The sequence below is a fragment of the Rattus norvegicus genome, chromosome 3 (genome assembly GCF_036323735.1).
Source record: "Rattus norvegicus strain BN/NHsdMcwi chromosome 3, GRCr8, whole genome shotgun sequence".
Lineage (NCBI taxonomy): Eukaryota > Metazoa > Chordata > Mammalia > Rodentia > Muridae > Rattus > Rattus norvegicus.
Genome location: NC_086021.1, coordinates 147,331,395 through 147,349,408, shown reverse-complemented (window position 1 = coordinate 147,349,408; position 18,014 = coordinate 147,331,395). Strand labels below are relative to the sequence as shown.

The 18,014-nt window shown below is 37.5% G+C and overlaps 1 protein-coding gene and 1 long non-coding RNA gene across 2 annotated transcripts in view; one reads left to right on the top strand and one right to left on the bottom strand.

Annotated features, from left to right (window-relative positions):
• LOC120101715 (uncharacterized) overlaps window positions 1-18,014 on the top strand; it is a 120,750-nt gene that overhangs the window by 42,081 nt on the left and 60,655 nt on the right. The window lies entirely within an intron of this gene.
• Sptlc3 (serine palmitoyltransferase, long chain base subunit 3) overlaps window positions 1-18,014 on the bottom strand; it is a 130,127-nt gene that overhangs the window by 82,288 nt on the left and 29,825 nt on the right. Inside the window, exon 2 of the mRNA NM_001106517.1 lies at window positions 9,947-10,132. Within this exon, the coding sequence (NP_001099987.1) occupies window positions 9,947-10,132 (186 nt within the window). The remainder of the gene's footprint in view (window positions 1-9,946; window positions 10,133-18,014) is intronic.

Sequence of the window (18,014 nt, the reverse complement as noted above, 5' to 3'; positions counted from 1 at the left end):
CATTGTCCTTGTGTAGGCCTCCAGCAGAAGGCATGACCCAGAATAATGGTGTGTACCACCACACCTGGACCTAAGCTGTTCTTGGAACTTGCTCTATACCAGGCTAGCCTTGAACTCACAGATCTGCTTGCCTCTGTCTCCTGGGATTAAAGGCATGAATCACCTTGCCTGGGCCTAAGCTTACTATGGCCACTATGATTCAAGTTCTGGATTCAAAGTCTGTGTCTTCCAGCTTCAAGATCCAGGTCACAGGTGTGCCCTTCACTTCTAAATTGTAGTTCATTCCAGATACAGTCAAGTTGGCAACTGGGAATAGCTGTCACAATCTACCTCTTGACAACTTGACACAAATCCTATCTCAAGTCCAAATGAAAACAGGAACCAGGTCATGAATATGACTAATGTGATATAAACTATGCCTCATATAATCGCACATGCATTGTAAATTTAGAATAGGTCATTGTCCCCTAGAAATTATCTTTTAGTAACAAAATAAAACAGAAGCACTCACATCATTTACAACTCTCATTTCTGCATCTGGCCATGTGGTCTTAGATGGTATTTATAACAAACTTCCTCTACTATCCATTCTGTATTTCCTCTACCCTTTGCAAGCACCTCAGCAGGTCTTGGCTCTTTTCCTGGAGGTGTGACCCATACTTTCATTCCTGGTGGATCTGTGCTTTTGTCATCCTTCTTGGAACTCTTACAATGGATAACATTTAATTGGGGCTGGCTTATGGGTTCAGCAGTTCAGTCCATTATCATCATGGTGGGAAGCATGGTAGAGTTTAGGCAGGCTTGGTGCTGGAAGATCTGAGAGTTCTTGTTCTGAAGGCAAACAGGAGAAGACTGGCTTCTAGGCAGCTAGGAGAAGGGTCTCAAAGCCCACACTCAAAGTGACACATTTCTTCCAACAAAGCTTATACTTCCTAATAGTGCTACTCCATGGGCCAAGCATATTCAAACCACCACACAGAGCATCTGTGATTTTATCATTTGGCTCATAATAGTTGATGGTAGGCAGAAAGTACAAAAGCCATAACTATGGCCTGAGCCAAGTGCTTTGGGTAGTCACAGAATTAGAGCAGGACAGAGAAGCATAACTTGTTGGAAGAATTGGGAAGACTTTATGGAAACAGAACCTTGGAGGTAGTCTTAAGGCAGATGAGATGAGGTTATGATGGGCAAGAATAAATCTGGAGGCTCTAATCTGTAAGTAGACTTGTTTGCTAGAAATACAGAAAGTATTTGAGATGAATGAGTAAGAATTAACCAACTGGTATATCAGGTTGTCCTTTGTTCAGAACCCACTTTCTTCAAAGTCAAAGTCAGTTTGTGATTCATGTGGCCTCTGGCCACCTTTCTCATCTTACCCTCTAACTTCTCCCACAGTGTGGATATACTGTGCTGACTAGGCATAGAGTGAAGGAGACTTATACAACTGTCTGAGATTAAACTCTGTTCTACAGTCAAGGAGGATGTGCTGAGTAATTGGGAATGAGTTTTCTCACTCTTGTGGTTGTTATTTTTGCTCTTCTTTATGGCATGGAGATGGTTTCTTGAGAAGGATATGAGAAAGCCATTGAGGAAGATCTCTTTGTGATACTGGTTGGCAACCAGCTCCTTGAGTTGGTTGACTTGAGAGAGAAATAAAGAGAACATGCAACATTTGATGGCAAGTGGCTATACTCCAGTCACACTACTTTCTGTTATTTCTCTCTATGGTACTCATTGATAGTTTCATGATTTCTTAGGAGGAAGAATGATCATAAACACTCATGCAAAGAATTTCCTATTTGCTACTCCACTGGTTACATATGACAATTTCAAGTCACTCAATTTCTCTAATAGCTATAATATAGGTTTTGTTATTAAAAAGTCTATGAGTTTATTAGATGAGTTTTTAACATCTTTGCATGCTCTCACAGGAAAAAAGATACAGTTTGTTTCTTCTTTGACGTCATAATATTTCAGAGAGTGTTCATAGTGTTTCAGAGAAAAAGAACTATTGTTATTTGACTTATTGCTATCTATCTGTAGATTTGATTTGTTGCTCGGCTCACTAATTTTTTCTTATATTTCTGACACAAAAAGCTTGGTGTAATAGAGACAATAAGGACCCAGTGATTAGGGGATGATATGCATAAATGAGTGGATTCCACCTAAAACAATAGACACTAAATAGTATTGATCCTTTTTGCATTATGGAAATTTTTATATTTTCTCTAAGCTGATATGGTTAGTTAAACTAATACTTCCCAAGTGTCAAAGGTAAAGCCTCAACAGAAAAAGTAACAGAATGTCAGAAAGCATTACTGCAAAAATTAGAAATTCTGACTAGTCCAGAATTTGGGTTTTGCAGGATGAGTAAGTGCTAGAGAATAAATGGACAGGATGGGTGGTCATATTTATAAGAATGCACTCTGTATTTTGAGTTTGATAAAACAAAAGATCTGAAATGTTCTCACTACAAAAGAAAAGAGATAAAGTGGATATAATAGGAAAGATACAAAACCATACTTGTTAGCCAATGATTATATACATAAAAGTCCCTAAAGACTCTACTAGATAATTTCTATAACTGCCAAATGCATTCAGAAAAGAAACAGAATATATGATTAATAAAAAAAAATCAGGAGATCTCATATACACTGTGATCAAATCAGGAAATAATCCTATCAATATTAACCTAGAAGAAATCTTGGAATAAATCCAATTAAGTAATTGAAAGACTAGAATAATAGAAACTTTAGAACATGGAAGGTAATTAGAGAAAATATGAGAAGAGGGAAAGCTCTCCCACGCCTATGAATTAGGATTATTGTTGTGAAAATGGGGATGTTACCAAAAGCAATTTACATATTGAACACAATTCCCTGTCAAAATTCCAATGCACTTCTTGTATAACTAGAAAAATATCTTAAATTTCATATGGAAATGCAAAAATTCCAGAATAACCAAAACAATTCTGAACGATGAAAGAATTGCTGGAGGTTTTAGTGTTTATGATTTTAAGTTACACTGCAGAGCTATATTAATAACTGTATGGTACTATATTGATCAGTGGGTATTGGGGACCTTTACCTGATGTGCCATCTTGATGACTGGCTATTTGTTTTACAAGGAGAGTTGAAGCAGGAGTGAGCTGTGTAAATACCTATGGGAAGACCATTCCAAGAAGAATGAAATGGAAATTAAAACCCGTGCATTAGATGGGGGGAGCAAGAGGAGTTTGAGAAAGATCCAGGAGATCGTGGCGTTTGAAGTAGAGCGAACCAGGGGAGAGTGGTAGAGGTGACAAATTAGAGACAAAAGAGGGGACCACCTTTTTTAGTGCTTCCTCTCGATATGATTTTAGTTAGTGACTTGGACAGACATTAAAGAGTTCTGGACAAAGATGGGATGTGGCTTGACTTGGGTTTTAAAAGAATCATATTGGCTGTCTGTTGAGAAGAGCTCATAGGGCTAGAGGATGGACATCAAGTTCATTGGGTAAGACAAAGTAGTAGTTTCGACAGACCTGCAGCATGATGGGTGGTAAAGAATAACTATCTGGTGATAAACATATTTTGAACACAGGACAACCAATAATTGCTGAAAGATTTGACTTGGGGCACAAGAGAAAGGGCAACATCAAGGGTGACTTGGAGGCTTTTGTACAGAGTCCTGGACTGTCAGAATCACCATTTGCTGATCTGGGAAAAAGTGTGGAAGGCATTGGCCTGGAGTAGAAGCTCAGATGCATAACTGGGAGAGTAAAGGAAGAAGTAAAAATGCACGGTCTCACCCCTGTCATTTTTTCAATAAAGTAGAAAGCAATAGATTATTATTGAACATCAAGAGAGTCAAGAGGTACTGGGGGCTTGGAAAGGGAAGAGAATGTAGACAAGAGTCAGTGGCTAAATGTACTATGTGATTGATTGACACTGCTCAACCACCTGGAACTTAGTAATCCTCAGTTTAAAGGGGAAGCAGCCCCCTCCCCTTAGGCAAGAATGTATATCAAGTAAGAGTGTATATCGCAGGTCACAGAATTTAAACCGAACAGAGGCAGCAAAAAGTGAATAATACAGGGAATAAAGAGAGCTTAAAATCTTGTGAATGAGACTTTGAGAGATGGAGTAGTTACTAGCAGTAGTACTGGAGGGAAAAAGCTGGTAATGAAAAACCCTTTGGACAGACCAACTGTCTAGGATGTGTGCTCAAATTTGCCTCAATCTTATCATCAGTTGCTAGTTATGGAGAACAAACTTCAAAAACCTGCCTCTTCAATAAAGTATATATGATCATGGAACTGATGGCACCTAGGTTGACATGTGGAAGGAGATGAAAACCCAGGCTCAGCAATAGTACTGCCACCACCTGAATATGGGTGATGGCTGAACTTCCAAGGCAGGGCTTCTGGAATAACAGACATTGGCTTCTCCTCTGATCATGTTTAGAAATGAAGGATCTTGGTCCTATGGAATCATCATTAGATGATGAATATCATCCCTTCATTTGTATATGTGACAAACTTGAGAAGCATCATTCTGAAGTACTAGCTCAGAGCTTAGCTTACAGATTATGCTTGTATACTGAGCACACGTGTATGTACCCCTTTATCCAGGCTTTACCTCAAGTAGTTAGATCAGGGGATTGTTGTGTAAGACCGAGGCATTTTTTTTTAATTAAAACCCATTGATTTCAATGAATAACTAAGGCTACAAAAGCACTAGTCTAATATCACTATCTCAAAAACTTATACTTAATATAATCACTTATTAGGGGTACCCCTCAAAACTCTGTAGACTGTATAGGCTTAAATAGCAAGATCAGTGCCTGAACCATCTGTCTGTTATATCACTTGGTTACATTAATGGATTCTGTCCTTCACAATGTTTAGGAGAAATCTTCTTTGAGACCATTTTGATAGTTTCTCAGGATCCATAACATGGATGACACAGGACAAATTATAACTACTGCAAATGTGAATATTCATCTAGATTTTTATATAGTTGCCATTTGTTGCATCTTCTATGTTTCAGGTGGGTGCAGCCAGAGGTGTCTGTGATATACTTGATGAGGAATCAACACTAGTTAGATGTACATGGAGACAATGTTTCAACTTCAGAGTTTTATACCAAGCTGGAATCTTGTTAAATGTCAGATCTTACAGGGGCTCTTGGACATCATGACCATTTGCACTTGAGAAATGTGCAGTGGCAGAATTTGTGCTTGGTATTTTAGAAGTCTTCAATAAATATACCTGCTGATAGTTCCTAGATTTTATCAAGTTGGATTATTAAGTATCTTATCATGATAATCATTTAGCAGAGGACTTTATGTTTCAATTCTAAAGCCTGTTTTGAATTAAAAAGACAAACAGAGATCAGCAAGAGAAACTCACATAGAGTACTCAAAAATGAAGAGGAAAGTGGAGAAAATAAGCAATGAAAAAAAAAAGCAAAAGAAAAAATATTGAGTCTGTGCCTGTCTATGTTGTTCTTTTCTGTTCTAGAGTTTACTGAAAATTTCATCAAGAGTTCTGAGCCTGTATTATAATCATGGAATGTGTTTTAGAATTTTGTATTCTTTTCCTTCTTAGTAAAAGAAAAAGAGTTCATCAAAGCTGAATTAGTTGCTTTTCTGGTACTGTGATAAAACACCAGGATTTGGGAAAGGTACGAAAGAACGTTTATTTTGGTTTATGGGTCCAGAGGGACAAACTTCCATCAAAGCAGAGTGGCCTGGCAGCAAGTGGCAGGAACCACCCAAAAAACAGGAAGCTGCAATCCACAAAAAGCAGATCAGAGATAGCAAACAGGAAGTAGAGTGAGGCTTTAGGCTCCCAAAGCCTGTCCTCAAGTGACATCTTTCCTTCAGTAGGACTACACTACTTGTGAACTTCCAGAAACAATGCCACGAACTCTGGACCAAGTGTCCAAATCTGAGTCTATGGGAAAGGATATTCTTATTCAAGCAAATAAAAGAGCCATTATGTTTTGGAATCAATTTGAAGGCATTTGTGTAAGAAATCAAAACTACATAAGAGTTAACAAATACTAATTTATGGTAATATTTTTTTGAGGAAAAAAGTGAGAAATCTTAGGAAAATTGAGTTAGTGGGTTCTTATATTTGGTTATAAAAAAGGGAAAGGGGAAATAAAAGCATCCATTTATGGTCTTTGAGAAAAACATTGTCTGCCTTGTTAATTTATGATCCTTTTCTGAAGCTATTTCTCATAGCTGGTTTCTTCTAATGGTGTTATGTATTTTGTACCACTAGTGATGTTGTTTTCAATACAATAATGCTCATTCTCACTAGGATGAACCATTGGCCATTGGGAATTAGTTTATTATAAGCTTTGATAAATAGTCTTCAAGATATGGTTTATAAAGTTTGTTAACACAAGGCAAGGATACTGACAGAAGTGTAGGGCATTAAATAAAGGCTCAAACTGAAGATAGGATTGGGAGGACTGAGTCACATCCAAAGAATATAGTTATTAATAATTATAGTCCTCTACTCTAGAATCTCTAAATTTCTAAAGGAGCTCAAATGAGACAAGTAACAAATATAAAAAGCATGCTTACGAAGGAGACTATATTGCTTCAATCTGCTTCACAGGACAGACTAAAATGTTTTATAAAGAATTATAAACTACTGAGGTATTTATCGCCACACCTTCTTTCTGTGGTCAATTATTGTAACACTGGAGACAAAAGTTAAAGTACAGGCTACTGTGTGCTGCCCATAACATATTCAAGACTGAATGAGTTACCCATTCCTCTCTTTCCTGGGCACATTGGGGCTTTATAGCTTTGTGAATATTTCCTGGGCCTGAAGGGAATTTTCCTCCACTAGGGTCTCTGATAAAAATCCCTATCATTGCAAAAGCCTCAAGGCCCAGTGCTCTTATTTCAGTTCGGAATGATTCCAAAGGGTCTTCCCATTCACTGAGCTCCAAGACAGGCTTAGGTTTCTGCTGGGTCTGGACCATCACGATTGCTAATATAGGACTATTTCACTGCAATGACTGTGACATTGTCACTGGTGTCTCTGCTCAAGTGGGAAACTTGAGATCATTTGGCATCCCTCTTATTATATTTTCCTACTTGCAAGCAAGAGTTGATTTCTGTGTAAATATCTTCAAAAGCAGTTCCATTTTCCCTTTTTTGATTGGATATTTTTTATTTACATTTCAAATGTTATTTCCTTTCCTGGCTTCCCATCCATAAGCCCCCATTCTATTCACCTTCCCCCTTCTTCTATGAGGCTGTCCCCCCCCAACCACCTGCCCTTCTGCCTCCCCACCCTACCATTCCCTTACAATGGGGGGAACAAGCCTTGGCAGGACCAAGGGCTTCTCCTCCCATTGGTGCCCAACAAGTCCATCCTCTGCTACATATGCCAGCTGGAGCCATGGGTCTGTCCATATGTAGTCTTTGGGTAGTGGTTTAGTCCCTGGAAGTTCTGGTTGGTTGGTATTGTTGTTCTTATGGGGTTGAATTAGAGTAAGCATTGAAGGAGCTGAAGGGGCTTGCAACTCCATTTTCCTTTTACATTATCTCTTCCACAACTCATAAAGAAGTGAACTGTAGGCCTTCTTCAGTGTAACTTTGCTTCTGTTTCTTGAATTCAAAATAAATTAAATTGAATGTCCATCTCTGATAGCTATTCAATTCTCTAAAGTTCATCTCATCTTTCTTTTGTCTGTTTGCCCATTTTAGACATGCCCTGGAGATCCTATTTACTTCTTTGGCTTTGGTACAGATGGCTAGGATGAAGACTCATAGAGGATGCCACAGATTTACCTTGAGAGTTTTCTCCTGACGTCTATCTTTATATATTTAGCAGCCAATTCTTTAAATAAAACTTGGAAACAAAGACTCAGCCACTTTGCACTTCTAATAATCTTTCTTCTCTATCTCCCATCTGAGTAAATGATGACACATGCACAGCCGCCCACACCAAAACCATGGGTGCAGTCTTTATCTCCCTGTTTCTCCAAGAGGCCAACTGTTGTGGCACTTTTTCAACATTTCTTAGCTTTATCTTTTATCACTGCCCTGTTTTCATTACCTGGGTCCTAGCCTCACTGTCTCACCTAGAGATATTTTTGTACCTCTGTCCTCTTTCTGCATTCCATTCTTCATAGTGCAGAGAGAATAATCTTTCTAAATCTACAAATCTACATTCTTCTGCATCTATCAATATTTTCTCATTTTTCTTATAATAAACATTCATGGATTATAAAATAATTAGAGTCTGACTCTACTTGACTTTCACATGGACTTTGTCTTCATACTCAAGCACTGGAGTTCCTTGATTTTTTGATTATCCTCTTATCCCTGGGTCATCTTGTATCACTATCCCTTTTTTTAAAGAATATCTACCCTTTGCCTTACCTCTTACTGGTCTATGTTCATAATTTAATTTTGTTCATCCCAGGATCCTTTTCTCAGCAACACGTTTAAGTCAGGCAGTCTTAAAATCTCTCCTAGTGCCCTCTACTTATTTATCTGGCTTCTTATCAGCATCCTATTTTATGGTTAGCTCTTTGAAGGGGAGGGTTATGTCTGTCCTAATAGTTTTCTATTCTTAGATTGTACCCAAAGAGTAATATATCTCTCGACATAAATCAGAGATGTCTCTCCTTGTAGTATATGATGATCAACACAAGAAAGACCTTCAGCTAGTCAAGGTGCAGAGGAAGAGAGGCTGAAGAATGCTCAACACTAAATGGAGCACTGATATAGGGACCCTCTCCTCTCAAGACTTAGGGATCACTGGGGAGGAAGAATCCTAAATAAACAAACAAAAACAAGGGAAGTGTATAACTACAAGAAGACAGTGCCTTCCACACACAGTAGGGAGTGACATGTATGATGTCACACCATGCACAAGGCCCATACAACATCAAGACAGACCAAATTCCAGCACTGAGAGGGAATGTGGGGATGAAGTCACACTAGTGCTGAGGAACTACTGGTTATTTATAGTTTGTGGAAGGTGGAAAGTCAGATGATTTTAAGAGCACACATCTTCTGGTAAGTTGACCATGATAAATTTCCATGTGTAAAAGGCCACACATCCAAGATTATTTGGGCATCACAAATTGCACTTGAGGGGTTAAGTGGGGACAGGGGGTGGCACACAAACATTGTGTGGGTAAGGGAGGGTTGTGGAAGTGAAAAGAAATGTTTGAGGCTGTGAATATGATCAAGACGTGTATCAATTTCCCAAAGAACTAATTATATATACATACAGGGTAGATCTTTGATTACCTTTACATTTATTTTCTAGCTCAGTAAAGAAAAAAGGCAATATGGATACTTTAAAAATAGCCGTGTAACTGGTTCTAAATGCGGTGACTTGATCATTACTATGTGTGTCAGCCAGTGCTAATGGGAAATTTAGTGTGTGGAGGTCAGGGATGCTGCTTGAATTCCTTCAATGTACAGGGCTTTCCAGAGGAATCATCTAATGAGTCGTACCAGTAGTGAAAATGTTGAGAAATCCTGTTCTACATGAAATTAAAATGTCACATTTCACCAAGGTACACATTTTTATTTTGGAATAGACCACAAAGATATTGAATCTAGAAAAGCAGAGCAGAATTCCTCCCCGGTGTTCTTGCTTCCACTGCTGTCTTTCTCATTGGTTCAGGATTAAAATGATCTTTTATCATACAGGTTATGGAAATATTGTCTAAGTTAAATGTGATAATGAACAAGAAAACTTAAACTCTGTACCTGATAATTAATAGTATTTCAATAAATGTTTGTAACAAACAAACAAAAAGGCCACAAATACATCAGAGACCACGTAGTAAGTGGAGATGAATGGACTTTCTGGTGAATGGTTTCTGGACATATCCTTGTTTCTAGGGTCTGTGCCTGAATCACTATTTGAGAGGGGTAGACACTGACACAGACCTGGGGATGCAAGCATACTTACTTTTTGTTCTTCTCGCTCTACAGCTGCGTTGCATTTTTCTATTCCCCAGTTTCTCATGAAGTCTCTGAGATAGCCGAACAGCATGCCAATTCCATATCCCATGTATGTGAAAACGAAGACATAAAGTGGTGGCTCTGGGTAGGGCTTAAAGACAAGTTTATCGTCCTCCTCTGCCTTCCTATTTTGCTGAAAACACAAAGAAAATCTAAGATCAGCAGTTTCTCATTGAACGTATACTTGTATTCTTAAACTTTTGGCTTTAAAATCTAAAGAACTCATTAAAGTGTATTAAAGCTGTTTGAAAGATATTGAAATCTGATCATTGAGAAGGAAAAACAGCAACACATATTTACTTTACAATAACTTGGTGAAAAGTTATTGAAGAATGGATGCTTTTAAGATTCCAAAATGGAGCTCCATGAATTCTTTCAAGATTGTGAGCTCAGGCTCATTGCCTAACCCAAATCTTTTAAGTACATGACAGGAACAATCAGCACTTTGCACTTTTGTGACGTAGGGATGCATGACCAGTGTCTCCCTTGAAACACTAACTCTGAACCCTGCTATCAATTTGTATTTTTCCATAGAAAGTTCAACAAACAGGCAGCAAGATCATTCTAGTAAAATCATCTCCTGCTATTTCAGGTTGAAAAGAAACATGCTCTTATTTTATCTTTGTATGTTGTACAGTTTATTAGGAAAGCTAAGTTTAAATGTGTCTGTGAACCAAACAAAAAAATCTTTCTCTTTTAGAAATTAATGTCACAGTGGATAGACATTTAGCAACAAACTGTACTAATTCTTGTCACATTGACTTGCTCACACTAGCTCCATTAATATTTGCTTTATAGATTAATAGAAAAAATATTTCATATAGTTTTAATATTATGTTATTTCACTGGAAATATACAAATGATTTCTTAACAGATGGAATATTCCTATATTAAATTAAACTCAGTAAAACCACTTAGGAAGGGTTTTCTTTTTCCTTAGAGAGTATGGAGAGAGCATAGTTATCTTGTGTGTAGTGTGCACAAGGCCGTGGAATAAAGGCCCTCGGTGTTCATGTATACACACACACACACACACACACACACACACACACACACTCTCACACACTCACACACACACGCGCGCGCGCGCGCACGCGCACTCACACACACACACATACACACATGCAGAGAAACATGGGGGAAGGGAGGAAGGGAGGAAGAGAGAAAGAGATGGGGGGGGAGAGAGAGAAAGATCTAAAATCAATGAAAAGTTGCTTTTAAGATGAGGTAGCCCATGGATGGAACATGGCACACATTCAATTATGTTGCTATATCAGGCCTTAAGAAGGAGAATGCATTTGACGATGAATAGCAAAGGAAAGGTTCAGGCCTTATTCACTCTACTGGTAGGAAGCTTAGCTATGAAATCCATTCTGGGGTGGTAAAATGCCAATGGAATTCAGAAGGCTAGAGGTAAAATGATGCTCACTGGCCTGGAGTGGAATGCAAGCAGGCTTTGCATATTATCATCAAGAACTGTCACTGATGAGCTTATGAACTTTCCTAAGTGATGACAGAGAGATTATCTCTGTGTATATTGCAGCAGTTAAATGATTTCTGAGCAGAAAAACAAATCACTGTGAATGACATGGAGGACAAAACTCTGTCAAAGTGTTCTGCATTCATTATAGGAGCTGGTTTGTGCGTGCGTGTGTGCGTGCGTGCGTGCGTGCGTGCGTGCGTGTGTGTGTGTGTGTGTGTGTGTGTGTGTGTGTGTGGTGTGTCTCCATCTTCCTAATAATATCATGGGAACTCCATGGTAAAAATAAACAAAGAAATACAAATTTACAAATTTACAGTGTTTGGAAATTTTATGAACAGTAATATGATGTAGTATTTGTTCAATACTACATACCCTCAAAGAGCAATGAAAGTCTCTGGTAATAAGCCATAACCTACTTCTTCCAGCTTCTTCACTCAGAAACACAAGAAAGTTTCCTCAGGAGTGGGTGTGGCTATAAAGATGGGGCTTCTCCTTACTTCAGGTTGAAGGTGGCCTGAGGAGATGTGAGCTTTCACATCAAGCTCCAGTGCTGCTGTGTAAAGGCTAACTTTCATGCAACTGTGACTAAGAGATAGGGAGATGTTTTTCTCCACTGACTATTCACCATCAGGAAGGAGATTGCACTCGGCTTGGCAGGGAGTACCTCAGCCCCAGTTCTCCTTACCCTAATTTGCACGGTAGAAGAGAAAAGCCAAGATCTCTAAAGGTTACCGTGCCACCCAGAGTCCAGTTTATGAAACACAGACACACAGGAACTGTTCTGCAGCTGGCTATGAAACAATGACCTACTGAGGAGGAGAGTTTGATCATAAAAATGCAAAATGTCAAAGCATTCAATACTTTAAATCCTTGACGTTATTTGAAAGCAGGGGAATTCGGGACTTATGTAAATGAATGTGTATGTGTAAGTGTATGTGTATGTGTATGTATGTATATGTCCTAAAAGAAAAATAAGGAATGCTTCTGTGATTTGAAGCATAGACGACAGCAGTGGCTCTACAAATTTCAGGTTAAACTGTAGTCAGGGTCAGTTTTCCAGAGAAGCAAAGAAGTACACAACTAACAAGAGCCCTTTTGGGGTCGGACCAAACCTCAAAGACTGGCTTCAAAAATACATCCATGAAAGTGATTTTGATTGAGTTGGGTTATGGGACAGCTTGTGCCTTGTTGGGATAACAGGCAATAAAACAACTGCCTTGTAAGTATGGGACGAGCAGCTAAGAGTGATGAATATCAAGGCTGGTAGCTTACCAGAGTGACTAGGAAAGATGACATATAGGAGAGTCCTGCTGTAACTACTGTCATTCCAATGCTGATATGAGCAAACATGAGCAGTTTTATAGCTTTGTGTTCTGATACCACAGATCTTATGGAAGTAGTTCAGGGAAGCCACCAGAGCAAACAAACTCACAGACATAGATAAACATACACAAAGACTCACACAGACACATACGCACAAAGATACACGTGTAGTCACACAGATGTACACACAAAGACACATACATAGAGATACATCTACATAAATTCTTGGTCAGAGGATACAGCAATATATTATTATTATTATTATTATTATTACTGTTGTTGTTGTTGTTTTAAATGTTAGTAAAAAAATAAGCCCAGGAGCTATCTAAACAAATAGGAAAACATAACCTATTCAAAGAGTAAGAGAGAGCTGGCAAGAGAAACTGCCCTTGGGAATGACCCAAAACTTGGCCTTAGCAAAGACACATGAACGTTAGAAGAAAAATAAAGCTCTTTCAGATAAAAGCAAATGACTTTGGACAGTAATTTAAAACCAACTCCAAAAAGAAAAAAAAAAAGAGAGAGCAAAGGCAAATGTCAGTATACGATTATGAACATATGTACATATTACAAATAGGTTCAAAATGCAAAAAGTAAAGGTGGCTTGGAGAGATGGCTTAGTGGTTAAGAGCATTGGCTGCTCTTCCAGAGGACCCAGGTTCAATTCCCAGCACACCCATGGCAGCTCACAACTGTCTGTAACTCCTGTTCTGGAGGATCTGACAGCATCACACAGACATACATGTAGTCAAAGCACCAGTGCACATAAAATAAAAATAAATAAATTACAAAATGCCAAAAAGACATTTTTGAAAGAGATAGATAGTCATGGTAGCAGTATTTTACCAAATAAAAGACTCGAAGAGAAATGCAGGATAAGATAGTGGAAATTTTGGGCATGCTGACACATACCTGAAACCCAGAAAATGGGAAATGGAGGCAGAAGGACCATGAATTCAAGGCTACTGTGAGTAACAAAGGGATATTCTTTCAGAGGGGTGTGAAATAATTGAACTAGAAAATTGGCTTGGAGACTCTGAAGTTTATTTAAATTGGAAGTCAAAAGGGTCAGAAAATGTTAGGATTTATACAATCCAAAGCTCCCAAATGCAGACATAAAGAAAAAGAAAAGAAAATGACTAGGGTCACTTGGAAAAAGTGTGAGATAGCACTTAAAACAGAAACAGTTACTTAAGCTGAGAGGAAAGAAAGGAGATAGAAAAATTCTAGTAAAACATTATAGGAATATTTGCTGGCAGCTCTTGCAATGTTTCTGATGTGAAGTGATTACATATTTAGATGCTTATTTTTATCTAAAATACGATATAAGGCAAATAGATCCACTGCCATCAATGTGATAGTAAAACTGTGGATGATAAAGACAAAGAGCAGGAAAAAGCAACTCATCCTACCCTAGTGACGGCGGTGATGTGGGTGGCTCTCCCTTAGCACACATGATGGTGTCCAGAAGGACACATATTCTAAATGTAGAGAGATCAGTAATTGTGGATTGGGAAAAAAATCAGGATTGAAAAGTTACTGTAAAATAATGATGTTACAAGAAAAACAATAACTGAGAGAATTTATGAGTAAAAGAAAATGAATGCAAAATAAAGGTACTGTGAAAGTAATGATAACTTGGAGAATTTATGAACGGAAGAAAGCTCTTAGGAAAATAATCCAAAGAAAATTCTTCAGTCTAAAAGTCTCAAACAGCAGTTCAAATACGGTCATCTCCCCTCCCAAGAAGAAAGGAAGACTTTATTATACAATCATCAGAATATAATGTATATGTTTCTTTTTTTCTAGCAAATAAGTTTAAAATATATTGTATAATATAATATGTGAAGGTTTATTATTGATGGTGTTGATGGACACATACTAAATAATGGCATAAAATACTTAGATATGAATGAATCTACATTAGAGTAAGGAAAGGAATTGAGATAGCAGTGAGATCCCACAGAAACTGATGAATAGAACAAGAAATGATAAATGAGTTTCAACAAAATAAAACTTCTCTGGCCCTCTTGCTCTGTCCATTTATCTGGACATATACATGCGTGCATATATTAATGGTACATATGAATCATTTAGTTTGCATACTTTCCTTTAGCCTCCTTAAAAAGACATAGTTATTTAATGTAAATAAGTATGATACTTATAAATTTGTAAGATATATGGATACAACATTAGAACAATAAAAGCACAAAAAGAAGGAATAATGTATTGAGAAGATAGTTCTGTAGCTCAATGGGTTTTTCTATGTATAAAAATAAAGTATATATCAACAATGTATATTTATGACATATATTGCATACATATAGTTATACACCCATATATATATATATATATGAGTATTGTGTCTTGAATCTAGCAGCTTATGCACAGCAGACAAGTGCTCTACCACAGAGCAGCATAACCAGCTCTGTATATTTATGTTATGTACCAAAGAAACTATGAAGAGAATCCAAGAATAAAAAAAATCATTAAAGTTATAAAAATATTATACTAGAGCATTCACTGAATCCAAAGAAAGTGTGAAAGTTAGACCAGATAAAAGATACCCAGAAAGCAAAGCCAAGACAAAGAAAACAGAAAACCTGGCAGCTGTCAACCCATGATTCTTTTCACATAGCAAACATGAATGGAGGAAGCACTCCCATCAAGTGACAAAGTGTCGAGCTGCATAAAAGCAAAGCGAAATCTAGCTATTCACTCTTTAGATAAAAGTTCATTGAAATGTACAGACTTTGGGTTAGGTTAATTTTGGTGTGTGATGTTTACTTTATATTCAAGTTATGTTTTTAAAATAAAGTTTACTTAAAACCCACATGTGGCTCACAAACATCTGTAATGAGATCTGATGCCCTCTTCTGGTGTGTCTGAAGACAGCTACAGTGTACTCACATACATAAAATAAATAAATCTTTTAATTAAAATAAAGACTAACTTTTATTAAATTTGATAAATGATTTAGAAATATTTTACTATTATTGTCAGTGTGGTAAAGACTATTCACTTTCTTTTCCAGCTCCCCATGGCAATTTTACATTTTCATATCTCTTGCAGACAAATATGGCTAAGTTCTAGTTAACATAAAGTACGTAGTAAAACGAAGTGCTATTTCTTTACTTAGCCTATCCAATATTCCTTAGTTTATCCTTATTTTAATGTTACTAGCCGAGGTCACTTCTGAAGACATATTTCAAAATTGCAGAACATTGCAATTCTTAAGAAACTGGGTGGAGTAGTTGAGTCTTTTATGAGTGTGGAAAAAGTTTTCATTGAGTGGCATCAATGAAGTTTGGTGGCTTATACAGTAAGAAATCAGTATCTTTGTAACATGTAAAAACATGAAAAATGTCATTGGAATTCTGTTTTTTTTTTTCATGGTTAAGATAAAAGCTCAGATACAGAGCATGGCTAGCTCATGTAAATTCCTCAAAAATTTCATTTTGGTTTTTAAAAATTAAATACAAAAGTTTAAAACACTGAAATGTTGCCAACTGTAATTCATTCCTTCTCCTTGCTTTCCTCTCCTGAAGCATGGGTAAAATTCAATTTCTTAATCAACTAAACTTTGCTTGGGTTTATGGTTAGAAACACCATAGGGCAGCACTCGCCTATGCCTGTAACGTTTTTAATCCTAGCACTGAGGAGGCAGAGCCATGCAGATCTCTGGGAGTGCCAGGTCAACTTTGTCTACAGAGTAAGTTATCAGACATCCAAGGTTTTGTCAAGAAACCTTGTCTCAAAAAAATAAAAAATGGAGGAAAAAAAGGAAAAGAAAGTTTCAGAACTTTGAGAATGAAGTTACCCTCTCAGAGAAATACCTATATCATCAACTATAATTGAAATATAAAGTTTATTTTTACCTAATAAGAGAAGTTGAGGGCTTCTGGTTTTCATCTGTGCTCTACGTTCACAGGCTTACAGGCTCACAGGCTCACCCGAGGGACAAACTCTAGTCAGAGACAGCAGAGCTGGCTCACACCAGAGATAACCAGATGGAAAGACATCATCAGAACCCAGTTCTCACACCACAGCAAGACCTGGATACTCCAACATACATGAAAAGCAAGATTCTGGCTTAAAATCACACCTCACGATGATGATAAAGGACTTTAAGAAGGACATAAATAGAGGAAGGCAACTGATTTATTTGAGTTAATTTTATACCCAGCCACTTTGCTGAAGTTGTTTATCAGCTTTAGTAGTTCTCTGGTGGAACTTTTGGGATCACTTAAATATACTATCATGTCATCTGCAAATAGTGATATTTTGACCTCTTCTTTTCCGGTCTGTATCCCCTTGATCTCCTTTTGTTGTCTGATTGCTCTGGCTAGAACTTCAAGAACTATATTGAATAAGTAGGGAGAGAGTGGGCAGCCTTGTCTAGTCCCTGATTTTAGTGGGATTGCTTCAAGTTTCTCTCCATTTAGTTTAATGTTAGCAACTGGTTTGCTGTATATGGCTTTTACTATGTTTAGGTATGGGCCTTGAATTCCTATTCTTTCCAGGACTTTTATCATGAAGGGGTGTTGAATTTTGTCAAATGCTTTCTCAGCATCTAATGAAATGATCATGTGGTTTTGTTCTTTCAGTTTGTTTATATAATGGATCATGTTGATGGTTTTCCGTATATTAAACCATCCCTGCATGCCTGGGATGAAGCCTACTTGATCATGGTGGATGATTGTTTTGATGTGCTCTTGAATTCGGTTTGACAGAATTTTATTGAGTATTTTTGCATCGATATTCATAAAGGAAATTGGTCTGAAGTTCTCTTTCTTTGTTGTGTCTTTGTGTGGCTTAGGTATAAGAGTAATTGTGGCTTCGTAGAAGGAATTCGGTAGTGCTCCATCTGTTTCAATTTTGTGGAATAGTTTGGATAATATTGGTATGAGGTCTTCTATGAAGGTTTGATAGAATTCTGCACTAAACCCGTCTGGACCTGGGCTCTTTTTGGTTGGGAGACCTTTAATGACTGCTTCTATTTCCTTAGGAGTTATGGGGTTGTTTAACTGGTTTATCTGTTCCTGATTTAACTTCGATACCTGGTATCTGTCTAGGAAATTGTCCATTTCCTGAAGATTTTCAAGTTTTGTTGAATATAGGTTTTTATAGTAAGATCTGATGATTTTTTGAATTTCCTCTGAATCTGTAGTTATGTCTCCCTTTTCATTTCTGATTTTGTTAATTTGGA